Genomic DNA, 17,254 nt, shown 5'->3' on the forward strand with positions numbered 1-17,254 from the left:
AGACACTCTTAGGTTCTGTGTTTCAGCGTGGTTGGTCGTCCCCCGTGTTATTTGCAGGCCTCTCTTTGTAAAATTTTGACTCAATTCTCCTCCAGGCCCTCTTCTCCCAAGTCTGTTTCAATATATGTAGTTGTCAATTGCTCACTAATTTCTTTGTGCAGAGATAGTTACCTCTGCTCTAAAAGACAAGCTTCTATAATCTTGTCTGCTTACTTGATTCTCAAAGACATCTTGATTTCAGCATATCCTAAAGCAAGCAACTCTGTCTCCCTAAGTCTGGGCCTCTTCCTGCTCCTGTCTCCGTGAATGACACCATTATCTGTTAAATTATGCTGGCCAGAAGTTTGAGGAATCATTCTTCCTACATTCTTCATCACTCTGGATGTTCAGGCCATCACTAAGTGAAGAATAATTTTATCTACACATAGATCTTCTAAGTTCATCTACCTCTCTCCATTCACACTGGCACCATCATTTCCTCCACTCAGCATACCCTCCTCCCATCCTTCCCTCCATAGCATGTTCCCACTTCATCTCTCTCTCTCCAGGCTTTTTTTAATTTAAATTCCTAACATATTGTAATATATTGCTTTCCCCGAGGCCCTTGATCATTCTTTTTCTTCAGCCTGCTGCTGGGATTGTTCTGTTCTCCTTCTGGCTAACAGAATGTTCAGACTCAGTTTGAACTGCTTCAGGGAAGTTTTCTTTGACTTTGCTTACAGGATTGAATCCCTAATTCCTGTTTGTTCACTTTTTATATGTGACTTTGGGCAAGATACTAAAGTCTGTTTTTCGTTTCTGTAAATGAGGTTGAGGATACCTACCTATTATATAAAGTTAGTGGGAGGGAGTTACTGCATTTAAAGTACCTAGCTCACTGCCTAATACAGAACAAATGCTCAGTGTATATTTACTATTATTAATCACAGATGTTTAGCATTTACTTGTTTATTTGATTTTTGTCTCCCCCACTAGATTGTAAATTCCATGAGGCCTGTAGTCATGTCCTGGTCTGTTTGTTTGCTCAAAGTCATATCCCCAATACCTGGAGCAGTGCCAAGATGTTTGCTACTTCCATGAATGAAGCAATGGGAAGAAAGAGGCAGAAATGGGTGGGAAGAAAGGCAGCTTGGGGGAAAGCAAGAGGAAGAACTGTGGTCCGAGTCTACTGAATATTTGAATATTCAGAGCCTCAGCTTTGCAAGAACAAATTCCTGAGTTCAAACCCTAGTATCATCCAAAAATAAATATAGTAAAAAAAAAATGGGCAAAGAACTGGGAGCAGTGCACTCCAGTAATTCCAGCTACTCAGAGGTGGAGGCAGGGAGATTGCTTGAGCCCAGGGCTTAAGGCTACACTAGGCAACACAGAATAACCCATGTCAAAAAAAAGGTAAGTTTTCTTTACATTCAAAATTTTAGAAAATCATTTCCAGCAGTAGGTGACAAGTTACTTGAGTTTTTTTTCACAAATAAGTATTTACGTTTATTTGTGGTGATAGAGTTAGTGTGGGGAACCTTACTTGATGATTATCAACTGAAACAAGTATCATTTTAGCTCAAATGATACAGGCCCCAAAGAACAAGCAAATACCACACAAATGGTGGAAGTGTTTTGGGCAAAAGTTTTCATCAAAAAAATGAGATTATGACTGGAATTACTGTGATAAGTAGAATAAATCATCTATTTTTTTTAAATTTGCTGTGCTGGGGGTCCAGCCCAGGGCCTAACACACAGCAAGCGCTCTATCATTTAGCTATACCCTCAGCCCCTCATTTATATTTTAAGTAATTCAGTTATAGAAAGAAAGGAGAAGGGAGCTAATATTTCTGACCATTTCCATCTGGCAGACACTATTCTAAAGTAAGTACTTTAAAGTCAGTACTTTAAAAATACTTAAGAAACCTTGTAAAGTATGTTTTTTATTAATACCCCCATTTTACAGTTGAAGATGTTAAAGTACAGTAAGGTTAAGTAATTTGTCCAGTGGGAAGATTTGCATACATGTGCCCTTCACTGTTACATTCTGTTGCCTTGTTTGTTTATTTGTTTATTTACATGAGACTGGAGTTTGACTCAGGGCTCCACACTTGCAAAGCAGGTGCTCTGCCGCTTGAGTGCCTTGTTTTTTATTTATTTGCTTATTTATTTTAGTGAGACTGGGGTTTGAATTCAGGGCTCTGCACTTGTAAAGCAGGTGCTCTATTGCTTGAGTGTTGCCTTGTATTTTTATTAGCAATGTTAACTTCAAAAATTTGAAGCAATTTTATCTAAGTGTACATGTTATGCTATATGTGTCCCCAGAAAAAAGTAATCTTACAGTTAGCATTTATGGTGATATAAATTAAAAAGAAAAATAAACTGGGGGGAATAAGCTTAGAGGGAAGAAGTTGGTCAGTCTTACCATTAACTGTGATGCTTGCTAGCTAGCTAGCTAGAGAGGTAGGTACAGATATTTTTGTACATGCCAGCTATCAGTTTAAGCCTTCTGTATTTAGTTTGACAAGACTTTGTGTGTGGGGGAGTCAAACTCAGAGCTTCATAAATACCAGGTAAACATTTGGCCACTGAGCCAAATCCATAGTCCCTTAAAAACTTTTTTAAGTTTTTTTGAGACAGGATTTTGTTATGTAGCCCAGGCTGGCCTGGTACTCATGGTCCTCCTGCCTCAGCCTCCCAAGTGCTGGGTTTATAAGTGTGTGCCACTGTACCTGGCCTAACAAATTTTTTTGTTTTGAACAAGTGTTGAATTCTTCCCACTGCCTTTTCTCTATCTCCTGAAACCATTGTGGTTTTTCTTTTTTATTCTGTTAATTTGAAAAGTTACATTGATTTTTGGATTTGGAGTAAAACTTGCTTTCTTGGGGTAAATCCTACTTAGGCATGACATTGCTCATTTTCTATAGTGCTAGACTTCATTAATTTGCTAATATTTCATTGAGAATTTTTATATCAATGTTTATGAGTGATAAGGTTTTCTATAGTTTCTCTTTCTTAGAATGCCTTTGCTTTTTCTACCAGAATACACCTAAATATCGTAAAGTAAGTTGGCAAATCTTTTTGTCTTGTACTTTTTGAAATGATGTCTGCAAGACTGGTGTGTGTATGTGTGTATTTTTTTCCTTAGATAGTAGTTAGAATTCACCAGTAAAGCCATCTCTGTTGGGATATTTAAAATTACAAGATCAATTTCTCTAGTAGATACGGAGCTACATATATATTTCTGCCTTTTTGTATTTGTTTTGGTAATTTTTGTTTTTCCAGGATTGTCCATTTTATCTAAGGTGTTTCATGAAGTTGTTTCTAGTATTCTCTATCTCTTTAATATAAGATTTATACTGATGACTGGTTTCAATCCAAATATTCTAAATATATTTTCTTGATCAGATGAGCTAAAGGTTTATCATTTTTATTGATCTTTTCAAAGAACCATATTTTGGTTCAATTTATTTTTCCTATTTATCTATTTTCTATTTAATTGAATTTTGCTCATTTATTATTTCCTTCCTTCTTCATACTTGGCTTTAATTTATTTTTTCTAGTCTCTTATGGTGAAAAGTTAGATCACTGACATTGGACCTATTCTCTGGTATAAGTATTTAAAGCTATAATTTTCTCTCTAAGCATTGTTCTTGTTATAGCCTACAAATTCAGATAGATTGAATTTTCGTTTTCATTCCATTAATACCTTCTAACTGGTCATGTCATTTCTTTTTTCTTTTTCTTTTTTGGTAGTATTAGGGTGTAAACTCAGGGCTTTGCACTTGAGTGGCAGGTGCACTACTGCTTGAACAACACTTTCAGCCCTTGTTATTACTTACTTACTTATTTTTGGTGGGACTGGGGTTTGAACTCAGGGCTTTGCATTTGCAAAGCAAGTGCTCTACTGCTTGAGCAACACCTCCTGTCCAGTTTGCTCTGGTTGTTTTGGAAATGTGGTCTTATGGACTGTTTGTTTTGAACTGCAGTCCTCTCAGTCTCAGCCTTTCAAGTAGCTAGGATAACAGGTGTGAGCTACTGGCATCTGACTGCTTTGGTTATTTTTGAAATAGTGTCTTGCTTTATGCCAAGCTGATCCTCCTATTTATGCCTCCCGTAGTAGCTAAAATGACAGGCATGCACCACCATACCCAGCTATTGGTTGAAATGGGGTCTTGTGAACTTTGTGCCCAGGCTGGCTTTGAACCTCTGTTCTCTCATTTCCATCTCCTAAGTAGTGACCCACCCTTATATCTTTGTCATTTCTTTTCCTTTCTTTTACTGTGGTTTGAACTCAGGGCCACACACCTTGTTAGGCAGGCTCTCTACCACTTGAGCCACTCCACCAACCCTTTGTCATTTCTTTAATACATAGGTTATTTATAATTATGTCACTTAATTTCCACATATTTGGGTGTTTCCTGGGTATACTGATACTGATTTCTAAATTAATTCCAATGTGATCAAATAATGTGCCCTGTAAGACTTCAGTATTTTAACATTCACTGAGACTTGTTTTATTGCCTAGTATAGGAACTATCTTGATACAAAGGATCCAGATGCACTTAAAAGAATGTGTTTTCTGCAGGTGTTCAGTAATTGAATTAGTTCAGGCTAGTTGATAGTTCAAGTTTCTTTTATACTTCCTGAGATGATATATAAAAATATAATTAAAATTTTTTTTGATCTGTTTGCCCTCTGAAAGAAGAATGTTAAAATCACCGGTTATAATTGTGGATTTTTCTATGTTCCTTTCAATTCTGTCATTTTTTCTTTGTGTATTTTGAAACTTTGTTGTTAGACACATTCATTTATACATGTCTTCCTCAGACTCTAATATTATTAAACGTCCCTTTAGACCTGGTAGCACTCCTTGTCCTGAAGTCTTTGCGTTTAATGTTGTGACTTTTCTGAATGTTTTACTTTTAACTTGTCTTTTTATGTTTGAATCGCCTTCATGTAGACAGCTAACAGTAGGGTCTTTATTCATTCTGATAATTTCTGCCTTTTGACTGGAATACTTAAACCATTTATACTTAATGTACTTATATATTTGGGTTTAAACTTTTCACCTTGTTATTTGTTTTCTATTTTTCCCATCTGTTCTTTTTTTTTATCCTCTGACCTTTTTTGTTTTATGATCCAAATTTATCTCTGCTATTAATTTATTGTCTGTACTGTGCTTTACTTTCTAAATGATTGCTCTAGAGCAGTATCTCGTAGCTTGAGCTGCTATTAAAAGATATTGTAAGCTGGGTGTGATGGGGTACACCTGTAATCCCAAGACTCAGAAGGCTGAGGCAGGAGTGTGTCAAGATTGAGGTAAGCTTGGGCTACATATTGAGACCCTGCCTCAAATAAAATATTGTACACTGGGTGACTTAAACAAACACTTATTTTCTCATATTTCTGGAGGTTAGGAAGTCCAAGATCAAAGTGCTGATAGATTTAGCTGTTGGCGAGGGTCCTCTTCTTAGCTTTTAGATTGCTGCCATCTCACTATGTATACTTATATGGCTTCTTCTTGTGCTTTTTAAGGGAGAGAGCCTGGATATCTCTCTCACAGAATGCTAATTCTGTTGTGGGGGTTCCATCTTTATGACTTCATCTATATCCAGTTACCTTCCAAAGACTCTACCTAACATCATCACGTTGGGAATTAGGGCTTCAACAGATGAATTTTAGGACTTATAAGTATTAATTTCTTAGAATTCCTTTACACTTAAAAATCATTGAGACTAGAGCTTTTGTTTTTATGGGTTATATCTATAATATGTTTGCACTTTTAGCTGAGATGTTTAAAAATATTTATTCATTTAAAATAATAGTAGTAAGCTTTTCCATTAACATAAATAACATTTAATAAAAAATATGTATTTCAGCCAGACACCAGTGGCTCATGGCTGTAATCCTAACTAATTAGGAGGCTGAGTTCGGGAGGATTGTGGTTTGAGGCCAGCTAGGCAAATAGTTTATGAGACCCCCATCTCCAAAATAACCAGAGCAAAATGGATCTGGTGTGGCCTAAGTGGTAGAGTGCCTGCTTTGCAAGTGCAAAGCCCTGAGTTCAAACCTCAGTCCCACCAAAAAAATATATACATATATATCTCAGTAGATTACTGAGAAAAATGGTATTGTTTTATATTTCTCTCTCTCTCTCTCTCAGTTCAGGTTGGATTACAATCATCTGCCACCATGCCCAGCTGTTTATTTCTTTATTATAATGCTTAATAGAAGACATGACAGCTTAAGTTTCCATATGTGTTTCTTTTTTTTTTTTCTTTATTCATTTATTCATATGTGCATATATTATTTGGGCCATTTCTCCCCCATCCTCTGCTCCCTCCCTATCCCCCCACACCCGCTCCCTCTCTCCCCCACCCCCCTCCATATGTGTTTCTGCATTGTCCGTTGTTTTGTTTTTGTTTGAACTAGGTGAAGGAAATCTAATCTCACACAGTAATGCAGTTGGAAAATGGAGGACTATTTTAATAGCCTTTTCAGGCTCTCTTTTTGGGAAGGGCAATGCTGGGGATTGAACCCCGAGACTCACACATGCTATGGAAGTACTCTACTATCACTCCTATCCCAGGCCTCTTTTTTGATACTGTATCAAAGTTTATCAAATGGTACTTTCTTAAAGATTATTTGAAATTTAGATTGGTTTGTATTACATTTTGAATGAGTCTTTTACATGTGTGGGTTCTTTTTTTTTTTTCCTTACATTTTTGTGACAGGGTCTTGCTGTGTAGCCCAACCTGGTCTCAAACTCAGAATCCTCCTTTCTTAGCCTTCTGTGTACTGGGATTTCAGGCATGTGCTGGTATGCATGACTCTGTGGGTTTGTTTGTTTTTTTCTGTCAGTACAGGGGATTGCACTGAGGACCTTGTGCTTGCTAGACAAGTGCTGTACTCCTTGAGCCATGCCCCAGTCCTTTCAGCTTTTTTAGTTTGTTTTTCAGATGGAGTCTCATGCTTTTGCCTGGGCTAGCCTCAGACCTCAGTCCTCTGACCTCCACCTCCATAGTAACTGGAGCTACACATGAGCACCACCATGCCCAGTTTGTTTTTGAGATGGAGTCTTAACTTTTGCCCAGACTGGCCTGAATCCCCAATCCTTCTACTTCCATCTCCCAAGTAGCTGGGATTACATGTATGTTCTGCCACACCTGATGGTGTGTGTTACTTTTTAACAAGCATTAGTCATTTGGAAAATATTGGCTCATTGCATTTTGAGTATCTTCCAGATGTTTGATGCATTTCCTTAAATCAGTCACATTCATGCTAGGTGTTGTGGCTCATTCCTGTAGTCCTAGCACTTGGGAGGCTGAGTATGATCCTGGGCTACATAGCAACACCATCTCTCAAAAAAAAAACAAAAACAAAAACAAAAACAAAACAGAAAAGTTCACATTCATTAACACCACCAACTTCATGACAAAAGCCTATAAGTCTTGAAAAGCTTTAGCATTCTTGGTAGTGAATATAAGTGTTCAGAAATCCTGATTTTCACAAGAAAACAACTTTTTGTTTTTGACAACAAATGCCATTTGTTTTCTTTGAAAACAGGCACTTTTATGATTTGTCCGGTGAAAATTAACTTTTCAAGTGACTGCCTCTGAATAGGTTCTTATAACAATATTGTCTGTGGTTTATTCCAGATAAAAAACTGTAAAACTATCAATTTTTTATTGCGATTTGAATGCATAGCTTATAAGAATCTGTTTTTACTCTTTCAGGCCATAATGCAACAGGGAGATACATCCATAAAACCCATCCTCCAAGTCATTGTAAGTACCTTACTTGTATTGGCCATTTTTTAGAATCATACATAATTATAAGTTATGTGATGAAAAACATACAGTTCTGTCCAGTTCAGTAAATTCTCTTCATCATTATTAAAAAAAACAGGCTGGTCCACATTGTAACCCTGAGAGAGGAACTGGACTTTTTAAATTTTTTCTTTTTTTTTTTTTAATTATGTTAGCTAACATTAAACTTTTGGAGGTTCTGATTTAAACCTTTGCCTCTGTTCTTTTCCACGCATGCTTGGTAGGTGACTGTGATGCTGCACATCATTACATCTGTCTTGTTACTTGACTGTCTGCCCTTAGGTTGTCTTGTACGAATCTACCTTCTGTATTACCTCCAGGGAGAGAAAGCTACAGTGAGCTTATTTACTTAAAATCCTTCAATTAACCCATCTGTCTGTTTAGGGAGTTTCCAAATTTATTGGGAATTTTAGACAATAGAAACAGAATCCAGGATCATGCCTACAGATTTTTATTTGATTTGTTGTTGTGGGTTTTTTTGTTTTGTTTTGTTTTTGCCAAACTGGGGAGGGGGCTTTGGACTTGGCCTCCTGGAACTTGCTAGGCAGGTGCTCTACCACTTGAGCAACTCTGCCAGCCCATTGTGATTTTTTTGTTTGTTTGGTTTTGTTTTTGGTGGACTGGGGTTTGAACTCAGGGCTTCATGCTTGCAAAGCTGGCACACTATTGCTTGATCCACATCTCCAGTCCATTTTGTTGCACTTATTTTGGAGATGAAGTTTGCCTGGTCTGGCCTCAAACCACAGTCCTCCTGATGTTAGCTTCCTAAGTAGCTAGGATTACAGGTGTGAGCCATCAGCACCTGGCTGTCTTTTTCTTTTTTTAAGTGGTACTGGGGTTTGAACTCAGGCCTCACTCTTGCTACTCAGGTACTCTACCCCTTGAACCACCCTCCCAGCCAGATTTTGACAAAGTAGGTAATAATCTCCCCTACTCCCAGACTACCAGTAATCAGAAGGCTGGTGTTTACATATGTTAAAAATGTTTACATACTTAACTCTTTCAGAAAGCTGCCTCTGATATCCTTCAAGCTGAGATAAAGGTCTGGGCTGTATTCCCATATCATTGTATTTACACATTGCTTCTCTCTACTTCCATCTGTACCTCAGCTATAAACCCTTCAGGGCAAGGAATTTTTTTATTTCGTATTTTTAGCATGTGTCTTAAATAGTACCTTGTGAATATAAATTTGAGAGGGTAATGATTTCCAGCCAATTTTGAGATAATGGAGAGAGAACACAAAAGTATGGACAGTTCATCTTACTCTGTTCTATATTTTAATAATGTTAGTGGAGAGAGACTGATGAGAAAATTGTCAAGTCAATTTTCTTTCATTTGTATTTAGGTATCAAGAGAATGGGCAAGCAGTTCATTTTGTCTTGAACAAATGGCAAACCCACTCTCCTGCCACTTAGGTTCACTTATCCTTAGGGAATAGGCAGAAAACATGGTTAATGAATCAAATTTCTATTCTAGAATATCCGTCCTATTACTACAGGGAATAGTCCACCCCGTTATCGACTGCTTATGAGTGATGGATTGAACACTCTATCCTGTGAGTATGATGTGTAAATCTAAAAACTTGTATTTAAATGATAAAAGCATACTCAGCACTTTGATTGCAGTACATGGGGCAATCTTAAGGTCCACATTTACTTGACTGTGCACTTATTTCAGACAGAGTTGCAGCTGGCAGGGGCACTCTAACAATAGACTGGACGTAGTGGAAAGCTGCCACTCAGCTTAATTAATTTTTTCTAACTGGTGCTCTGTTTCCTTTGATTAATTTCCCTAAGGATGGTATTGGCATTTAGTGAATGTGATGGGTTAGCTGTCTTATACTCACCTTCTTGGGGGTTTTATTTCTGTGTTGGAAGGTTTGAAAGGAAGATGAGAAAAATTAGAGTATTTGCTTACTATCGCTAGTCTTAATGTTAAGAGACTTAGAAAAGACTTTTTAGTCTTTCATGAAACCTGAATGACAAAAAAATTATTTAGGGCCCTTTGAGATACGTATGCATTTAAGAGTAGCAGCAGATGTTTAATACAGCTGACTTACACTGTTTTCTATTATGCAAAGTCTGATTAGTTTTCACTTGGATAGGAATATATTTAAGCAATCATTTTTCTTCGTGATCGACTTTCAGATTCCTAAACTTGAACTGTTTTGGAGGCTAATGTAATCTCTGTGCCTTTCAGCTTTCATGTTGGCAACCCAGTTGAACCCTCTTGTTGAGGAACAACGATTGTCCAGCAACTGTATTTGCCAGATTAACCGATTTATTGTTAACACTCTGAAAGATGGACGGTATGTGTTTTGCTTTCTGTTTATTTGTATTGTACAAAGGGAGTTAATTTTTGAACAGAGAAATACGTTGGATGCCAAAATTCAATTAAGAATTTAATAAAGGCAACAATGAGTTTTAGTTATTCAGCTATTCACTTCTGAACTCAGATGGCTAAAACATGGCAACAAAGGGACAGAAATATGAAGAAAAAAAAAAAAAAAGGAAATACCAGAGCAGATTAAAGCAAAATGTAGAGCTATACTTATTTGTTATTTTTTCAAATTTTATTGTCTTTTAAATGAAGTGGTCACTTGCTATAGCATAAAGATACATTTAATTATGTAATGCTCTTTTATTTACTTATTTTTGCAATCTTGAATGTTTATAGTAAATGCAGTGTTCGGCCAGTGTAGACTATATTAAGTACTTGCAAGATGTTATGTGCTGGAAATATAGCAGTGAACAGAACTGTTACTCCTATTGCTAAAAAGTAACTTTTTAAGGGGGGAGCTTTTTTTTTCTCAAGTTTTTTATTTTAAATTACAAACTGCAACCAAAACAAATGAGCATATATGAGACACATTCCCATGTTCCTAAATGTGTGTCAACATATGTTATATTATCTGTTTATTCCCAAACAACTTTTTCAATTTATAGTTATTGGGTATATCTTTCTCCTGCTTTTAATTTTTAGCTTTTCTGTTATTAATTTTGGATGTCTTTTATTTTATTTCATTATTTTTTTCATGTTAGAAGAAAATGAGCTAACATTTTAGTTTTAAATTCAAAATGTCCAAGAGAGAAAACATTTTTGACTATTATAAAAGTTTTATTTTACAAAAAGGTTAATATGAAAGTGTACATGACCTGATTTTTAAGTAAAACAAGCCCTTTGAAGAGGGGATGTGGACTTCTCTGCTGAGCAGTCATTATTTAAACTCACTCCAAGGCTTCTAACATGATGCTCTTTCCTCGTATTCCCACTATTCCAGTTTTGTTCTTTTGCCCACTAGTTGCCATCTCTGCGCATTCATCTATCACAACATTCGTAAAGGGATCAAATACCTGCAGTATTCCTTGGACATGTCTGCCATCATTTCATTTCAATGACAACTTCTTGTCCACAAATTTTTTTAGTTCGGGAGGGTATGCTTTACTCACAGTGTCTACTGTACAGTGAAACGGCTGGATGTCTTATAAATAATATAGTTTAAAAAATTCAATTTAAGATTTCATTGATAACACTATTCTATTTGATTTATTATGGGTTCTTTTTTCTTTTGAAAAATTTATTAACATAAGTTAATTGTAGGGGTAATTTATGTTATTTATATACATGGATATAATGTACTTTGATCAAATTTTCCCTGTAGTTTTTTTTTTTTTTTTTTTTTTTGGTGGGACTGGGGTTTGAACTCAGGGACTATATCTTGAGCCACTTCACCAACCCTTTTTTTGTGAAGGGTTTTGTTGAGATAGGGTTTCACGAACTATTTACCTGGGCTGGCTTTGAACAGTGATCCTTCTGATCTCTGCCTCCTTAGTAGCTAGTATTACAGGCGCAAGCCACTGGCGTCTGGGTTAGTTTTCAATATATAAAGATAGATACACAAATAAATGTAGATACAAATGTTGAGTGTATGAATGTGTATACACATACATGCATGTACAGTAATGTTCCCTAAACCTGTCTACTGAGAGGGCTTTGGAGCAGCAGCACCCTATTGGCCATGACTCCACTTAGCACCCATATGTTGGTTTCTGAGAGCTATGTTACACTACAGAACCATGGTTCCTGGGAGATGACTTACTACAGGCTTGGAAATTTCACAATGAGCTAGACTACCTTGTTATGCTAGAGGAGTGATGGAGGGTTATGTCAAAAGGACAGAGAAACTGGTGTTTAGGGTCTTAAATTGCTGATTTAGTGCAACTTAAAAAATAAAAAATATAGTAACATATTTAAACCTATTGGGTCAAATAGGAATTCACAATAAATGAATATATGGGGAAATATAGAAGGAATTATGTCATTGGAAAATTCAGTATTAGACAACTGCCATGGTAATGATTGATATGATTGACGGAGGCAGGAAACAATAATATATGTTATGAAAGTTTCCTGAGGCTGCTGGAGCTACCACAGACTTGGTGGTTTAAAACAATAGGAAATTACTAGAAAAACAAAACAAAACAAAAACCAAATTTATTTTTTGGGGGGCCAGAAGTTGAAATCTCTCACTGGGCTGAAATCATGGCATCAGCAGGACTGTGCTCCATCTGGAACAATGTGTTCCTTGCCTCCTCTCCTAGTGGCACCTGGCATTCCTTGGCTTGTGGCTGCATCATTCCACTCTATGCCTCCATAGTCAGACTGCCTTCCCCTTAGGTCAAATTCCCCTCAACTCCCTTCTTCTAAGGATATAGGTGATTGCATTTATGGCCCCTTGGGCCTCCCCATTTTAGGCCTTAAGTTAGTCACATCTGCAGAGTTCACTTTTGCCATATAAGGTAATATTCACGGTTTCCAGGAATTAGGATGTGGATTTTCTAAGGTTTTGTTTTGTTTTGAAGATAGGGTTCAAGTTGGCTTTGAACTCATAATCCTCCTGCCTCCACCTGCCAAGCGCTGGGATTGTATAGGCATGCATCACCCTGGGCTTGTGGGATATTATTTAACCTACAGCAAACACTAAAAATAAGTTGGTGAGAAATAAGGTATTTGTAGGTTTAAAATATATTCCCAGAAGTGTAATTGTTAATTGTAAAAGGAGAAAGGTGATTTTACGTGGGAGAAACCTGCCAAATTCTAATGGTCAGTGGTAATCACTGGGACAAGTGGAACTCATCACTTGATGGGATGCAGTCAGAACAGTATCACTTCTGTTATGTTCTTGCCAAGGAGGTAGAATCTGTGTACAATCATGAGGAAACACAGGTAACCTGAGGGATGTTCTACAGAATACTTGGCTTCTGATTTTGAAAATCTTAAGTGTGAAAGTGAAAGAAAAACTGAGAAACTTTCAGATTGAAGGAGTCTAAAGGGATGGTCCTTCTGTAATGGATTGGATTTTTTTTTTTTTTTTCCGGTACTGGGGTTTGAACAAGGGACCTTCATTTTGAGCCACTCCACAAGCCCTATTTTTGTAATGAGTTTTTTGAGATAGGGTCTTGTGAACTCCTGATTTCTTTGTAAGTTCCTGGTGCCTGGCTTTGGACAGGATCATTTTGGTTTGAAGGTCATCATTGAAATAAATGATGAAACTTGAGTGGGTTCTGTGGGTTAGATGAAAGTATTGTATGAATATTAATTTTTTACTTTGGATGATTGCTTTGTGACTAGGTAGGAAATTGAGGAAAAATTATCTTGATTTTCATACCGTGTTAAGAATTTTAAGAAATAACTGAATTTAGTCAGACAAATTTTCTTCTACATCAGAGCAGTTTCTGTAAGTTTCTGCGAAGATTAAAATAAGGCAAAACTGTACAGTGTATTTAGGGGTTAAAATAGTTTTTAAAATTCTGTGTTATGTTGATTTAAGGACTCTTACATTTTTTTTCCAGCATCCCTTCTTTTTACCTCCCTAATTTTGATTCTCTTGGTTATTTGGATTTCATTCAGAAACAACTTTCGAATGGCTCCTAGTGCCATACTCCCCAATAACAGACCATTGTTCTGTATTCTAGAATGACAGCTTGGCTCTATGTCTGTTGTTTGGGTTCTATGATTTTACCCTCTGAATCTTGTTTTCTGGCATTGTATCATGTTAATCTATAGAAGGCTTAAGGCCAGCCTGATTTGATTTCTTCATACACAAGAAGCTTTGCTTTTTCTATTTGTATTCCTCAAGAATTTTCTTTTTTTGGAGATAGTTTCTCACAGTGTAGCCTAAACTGGGCTGGAACTCGAGCTCCTCTTGCCAACTGTTGGGATTTTAGGTGTGTGCTACGTCTGGCCTAGAATTCTTTCTTCATGCTTTCAGGTTCAGTGACTTGTTTAATGTTAGTTGTTCTTACCAAATTTTTTTTCCTGGCATATGGTATGACTTTTCAGTTTGGAGATTCAGTTCTTTCCTGTTGAAGGAGTTTTTCTGTGTGTTATTCCTTTATGCTTTTTCTAGTTCATGTATTGAGATCCTGGGTAACTTTGCCCTCCATGTACATCTTTAATTGCTTCAGTCATTTGTCTAATACATACATTGGCTTACAATCCTGTTTTCCAATAGGTTAGTAGTTGAGTTTTTAGCTCTCTGTTCTGTTTCTTGATGTTTATATTTTTTTATTGGATGCATTCTGTTTTTCCTTAACTTTCACATTCTCTGTTCTTCGATCTTGGGTTTTACCTCATCTTTGGTTCTTACTGTATTGAATTCATAGCATTCTTTTGTGAATCACTTGGGCAAGTATCACTCCCTTTGTTGGCATATGCTTTCTTCTAGACTGGTCTCTTTTGTCTTTCTGCCGACCTTGTTTTTTTTTTCATTTTTATTTATTGTTGTGTGTTGCATTGTTGCTGTGAAATTTCGTTTTATCTTGTTCATGCTTGATGTGGACAGTTCTGTCCAGACTTCATATTTGCTCTGGCATCATTTAGGCTAGGTACATCTTCTTGCCAACCTTCCTGCTTGGGATCTCTTATCTTCCACTCTAGGCTATCTTGAGTGCCGTTAAGCAGTGCTTTCTATCTGTCCTCTAGGGCATGGTTGTGGGAGAGGGTGGAGAGCCTTGCTGGGATTGAGTATAGTCCTTGCTGGGAAACTCTTTAAAGCCTGTTCTGTCCAGTCGGGGAGACAGTTCCTCTCCCATAGGCACTTCTGTCTTATTTCACCACCTCAACCTGGTGGGTGGCATGTTTTGTTTGTGTTCATCAGACTGCTGAAAGCCTATATATTTGAGCTTATGTATTGCTTACTTTCATGTGGTCATTCAGGTTTGTTTATTTATTTATTTTTGAGATGGAGTTTATGTAGCCCAGGCTGTCATTGAACTTGCTATGTAGGCTATTGGCCTTGACCTTGTGGTCTTCCTGCCTCGATTTCCCAAGTGTTGGGATTACAAGTGTGTGCTATCATGCTCAGCTTTCAGGTTTATTCTTTTTTTTTTTTTTTTTAACGCTTCACAAATTTGCATGTCATCCTTGCACAGGGGTCATGCTAATCTTCTCTGTATCGTTCCAATTTTAGTATATGTGCTGCTGAGGCTTATTCTAAACTGGGCTTTATTAGTGATTTTGTTCAGCTATCTTTATATGTTTCTGCTTATATTTCTGAAGGGTAGATTATTAGAATTTGTATTATGGGGTCAGAGAACAAAGTATGGCTATAGACATAACTTCATAAATGTTGCCTAAGACTATCTGCTTCTGAGTAGGCAAATCCAAAAACAGAAAGCAGGTAAGTTATTCCCACGGGTGGGAGAATGTGGAGTGACTGTCAGTGAGCACAGGATTTCTTTTCAGGTTGATAAAAATGTTCTGAAGTTAGGTAGTAGTGATGCTTGAACACCTCTGTGAATATACTAATTGTACACAGTGAAGGGTGAATCTCAATAAAGCTGTTATTTTTTTTTAAAGTTTCTCATTAACATTGTCAACATACTGGGTATTAATTGTTTTGAAACAGGGTCTCGCTGTGTAACTCAGGCTGGCCTCAAACTCGCAATCCTCCTGCCTCTCCCTCTTGAGTTATAGGCATGTGCCACCAAGCCCAGCTTAATTTCTTTTAATAATTAAGAAATTATTAATTAATTAACTGTCATTATTTTTATTATTTTTTTTTTCTTTTTGTAGAATTAGAGTTTGAACTCAGGGCTTCATGCTTGCAAAGCAAGCTCTACGCTTGAGCCACACCTCCATTCCCCCATCGTCATTATTTTAGTTTATATTTTGTGGTTAGCAAGGTCTTGTATCTTTTCTTATATTTATCAACTATTTCTCATTTTTCTCTGTAGCTTTTTATTAATTTTTGTCCTTTATTTTCTTAAAAATTTTATTTGTGGTACTCTTTGTAAACCAGGTGTGTTACATATTTTTATCCTACTCTTATCTTGGTCTATTTGTATATGGTATCTTGAGATAAAGAAAAAAACAGTTTTTCAAAAATTATTCATATTTTGTATCTTGCTTAGGAAGTGGAATTTCTGATCAGGTTATAAAACTATTTTTTAGGGTTGGTGGAATTGCTCAAGTGGGTAGAGCGCCTGCCTAGCAAGCACAAGGCCTTGTAAGCCCCAGTACCACCCAGAATAATTAAGTAAAACAAATAAAACTACTTTTTAGTTCTTCAGATATTTTGGTGAATTTTAAAAGTAAAGGAGTTCACCTGAGGTTTATATTTATGTAGGGTATGAAGTAAGAATCATGTCTAATTTTTTTCCAGTTGGGTAGCAGATGCCCCAGTAAGATGTTTTGATACTGTTCTGAGTGGATTGGGAAGCCATAAGTTTTTTGGGGTTTTTTTTTTTTGTTTGTTTTTTTAAAGTGATACTATACTGGATTTGAACTCAGGGCTTCATGCTTGTTAGGCAGTGCTGTACTGCTTGAGCCATGCCTTCAGCCTGCTTTAAGGTTTTGATCAGGGAGTAGTGGTATATTCTAAGTTTTGAAAAGTTTCTGAAAGGTTACTTTGGCAACTGTGTGGAAATTGATGGTTGGTGGCAAAAGCAGATGCAGATACTGACATCTGTTCTGAATTTGCCTTCTTTTCTCTAATCTGATGTCTCTTAATGCATTAGTGCCACAGAGTTTGCTTTGGGGGAAGTTTTTTGGTAATAGCTTTATTGAGGCTTGATTCATATACCATAGAATTCATCCATTTAATTTATTTTTAGTGGTTTTGCAGAGTTATATAACCACTACCACAATTAATTTAATTTTTATCTATTTATTTATTTATTTCATTTTTCTTTTATTATTCATATGTGCATACAAGGCTTGGTTCATTTCTCCCCCCCTGCCACAATTAATTTTAGAACATTTTATCATCCCATAAAGAAACCCTGTACCCCTTAGTATCCTAAATCCTCAAACTTCCCCAGTCCCAGGCAACCACTAACCTCCTTTCTGTCTCTGTCAGTTTGCCTACTCTGGGCATTTCATATAAACAGAATCATATAAAACGTGGTCCTTTGTGACAAGTTTGTTTGACTTAGCATAAT

General features: G+C 36.7%; 1 protein-coding gene, 1 non-coding gene and 1 pseudogene across 2 annotated transcripts in view; 1 reads left to right on the forward strand and 2 right to left on the reverse strand.

The window, feature by feature from the left end:
• The window catches only part of Rpa1 (replication protein A1), a 55,105-nt gene that overhangs the window by 611 nt on the left and 37,240 nt on the right, over positions 1-17,254 (forward strand). Inside the window, exons 2-4 of the mRNA XM_020169115.2 lie at positions 7,719-7,769; positions 9,288-9,366; positions 10,011-10,119. Coding sequence (XP_020024704.1) covers positions 7,719-7,769; positions 9,288-9,366; positions 10,011-10,119 — 239 coding nt within the window. The remainder of the gene's footprint in view (positions 1-7,718; positions 7,770-9,287; positions 9,367-10,010; positions 10,120-17,254) is intronic.
• Positions 10,945-11,831, reverse strand: LOC109690027 (small nuclear ribonucleoprotein G pseudogene; annotated as a pseudogene).
• On the reverse strand, positions 15,200-15,302 carry LOC141414301 (U6 spliceosomal RNA). Its single transcript, XR_012439362.1, has one exon. It is a non-coding gene; the product is annotated as a U6 spliceosomal RNA (small nuclear RNA).

This window comes from Castor canadensis, chromosome 11 (assembly GCF_047511655.1).
Source record: "Castor canadensis chromosome 11, mCasCan1.hap1v2, whole genome shotgun sequence".
Lineage (NCBI taxonomy): Eukaryota > Metazoa > Chordata > Mammalia > Rodentia > Castoridae > Castor > Castor canadensis.